Source organism: Cicer arietinum, chromosome 3 (genome assembly GCF_000331145.2).
Source record: "Cicer arietinum cultivar CDC Frontier isolate Library 1 chromosome 3, Cicar.CDCFrontier_v2.0, whole genome shotgun sequence".
NCBI classification, from domain to species: Eukaryota; Viridiplantae; Streptophyta; class Magnoliopsida; order Fabales; family Fabaceae; genus Cicer; species Cicer arietinum.
Window position 1 is genome coordinate 51,587,301 of NC_021162.2, and position 2,100 is coordinate 51,589,400.

Here is a 2,100-nt window from a genome sequence, read left to right on the forward strand (position 1 = left end):
CTAGTCGGCGGTGATATCGTGAGTAACATGAGCCTCGTTTAAAACTTTCATTAGTGCCCTTCTATGTGCTTGAGAGTTTAATAACAAGTAGAGAACAAATATCTTGGAAGGAGTTTGATTTAGTTGATCCACCACCTTATATTCACTTTGTTTGATATACTTCAAAAATTCATTAGCTTCTTCTTCAAGCACCGTCTTTTTACTAGTCTCTTGAAATTTTATGGCATGATACATAACTTCTTTTTGCTTTTTTCTCCATGAATGATAGCGTTTCAGCAAGTGTACCGAATCGTTGCAAATAATAATAAAACGGTAGTACCGAGTGTCGAACTCAAGGATTGCGTTTTACTATTGAATTATATTTAGTTACTAAAATTGAACAAAAAGTTCTCAAGTTGATTGAAATAATAATTAAAATTGACAGCAGTAGTAAAATTGATCTTTTATAAATTGCGAAAAATGTCAGGGATGAGTTTCACTTCGAATCCAACCTTGGTGTCTAATTTGATCCTAGTTATTGAATTCCTTTATTGAATTATTACCGAATTCTCTTTATTATTCTTGCCCTAATGTCTTAGTGACAGAACCTTTAATTCCAAAGTAACCCATAATTCCTTAGTAGATTTAAGATTAGAACTAAGCATTACTGCATAGAAATTCTCTTGTAAATTATTGCTTTGCAACTAATTTAATTGGTTTCATGACCTGCACCTATGTCTAGACTACAAATTCATGAATTTCTCATCTCAAGCATTCGTAAAGTCCACTTCCGTTTCAAAATACAAATCGTAGAACATTTTAATGTTGATCAAGCAATAAAAAGCATTAAGCACAGAGATGAGAAAAACAATTCAATAAACTCATTCATATAACTAGAAATCAAATCAGAAAAATAAGGGTTTCATCTGGTTACACTCATCCCTAACAAATAGGGTTTAGTTACTCATGACAGAGATACAAAAGATAAGGATTAAAGAAGAATTACAAGAATGATTCATGGATGATTCTTGATAAAACTGCTTCAATGGCGTTAGAAACGGCCGTCTTTGAGTTTCTATGCTAGGGCACAAGTCTCCCAACTTCCCAATAGTGAAAAAGATGCTTAAAACAGTAAAAATCTGCGTTTTTATCCTCAATACTCAGTTAAATTAAGGATTTATTTGATACATTTTGTTGATTTTTGTTCTTTGAGTTAATAAAATATTTTTTGTTTTTATTTCGTTGATTAAGTAGGAATTTTTCGTAATTTTACATTGCGTTTTGTTTTAGATATGGCTGAAATACTCCACATATGTCATGTTGATTTTTCACCAAAATTCAGCACTGCACTAAAACAAAACGCAATGTAAAATTACGACAAATTCCTACTTAATCAACGAAATAAAAACAAAAAACATTTTATTAACTCAAAGAACAAAAATCAACAAAATATATCAAATAAATCCTTAATTTAACTGATGATTGAGGATAAATAAGACTAAAATAGTGGGAAAATATGCATATGATGAAGAGTCATCACAACCCCAAACTTAATCTATTGCTTGTCCCCAAGCAACAATTAATTTCATATTTGGTCCTGTTAAATGCACACTTAAATTCAATTTCTCAAATTACATCAAACTCAAATTTCAAAGTTCTTGCTACTGCAAAACATTCATCATGCTCTATGGTTGTTTTCAAAAATACAGACAACAAGATTTGTACACCTTGGCATTCATTCATCAAATTCAACTCTCTCTTCACACAATCTCACCAAAATTTCTCTCAAGTGTTTAGAAAGGTTTATGAATTTATCACTCAAATCCTAGAACATGCATCACGCTACCATAGGCTTGAAAAAATTCTAGTTAGCAATCACAATGCAGTAAATACATACATTTTTGGAGGACTTTCGGGTTGTAATGAGGCTTAGGTAAGGGTAGGACATTTTAGGATAGTAGGCTTTACCACTTGGAGTTAGGCGTACATTTCCACTTTATTCTACCACTTTTTTTTTCTTCACCTTTCATTATGGAGATTCTCAGACATTGACAAAAGAACGAAGAAGATATTTTTTTATTTTATATATATATATATATATATATATATATATATTTACTT

General features: G+C 30.9%; 1 protein-coding gene across 1 annotated transcript in view; it reads right to left on the bottom strand.

The window, feature by feature from the left end:
• The window catches only part of LOC140919806 (uncharacterized), a 20,145-nt gene continuing 18,045 nt past the window's right edge, over positions 1-2,100 (bottom strand). Inside the window, 1 exon segment of the mRNA XM_073366454.1 lies at positions 1-209. Coding sequence (XP_073222555.1) covers positions 1-209 — 209 coding nt within the window.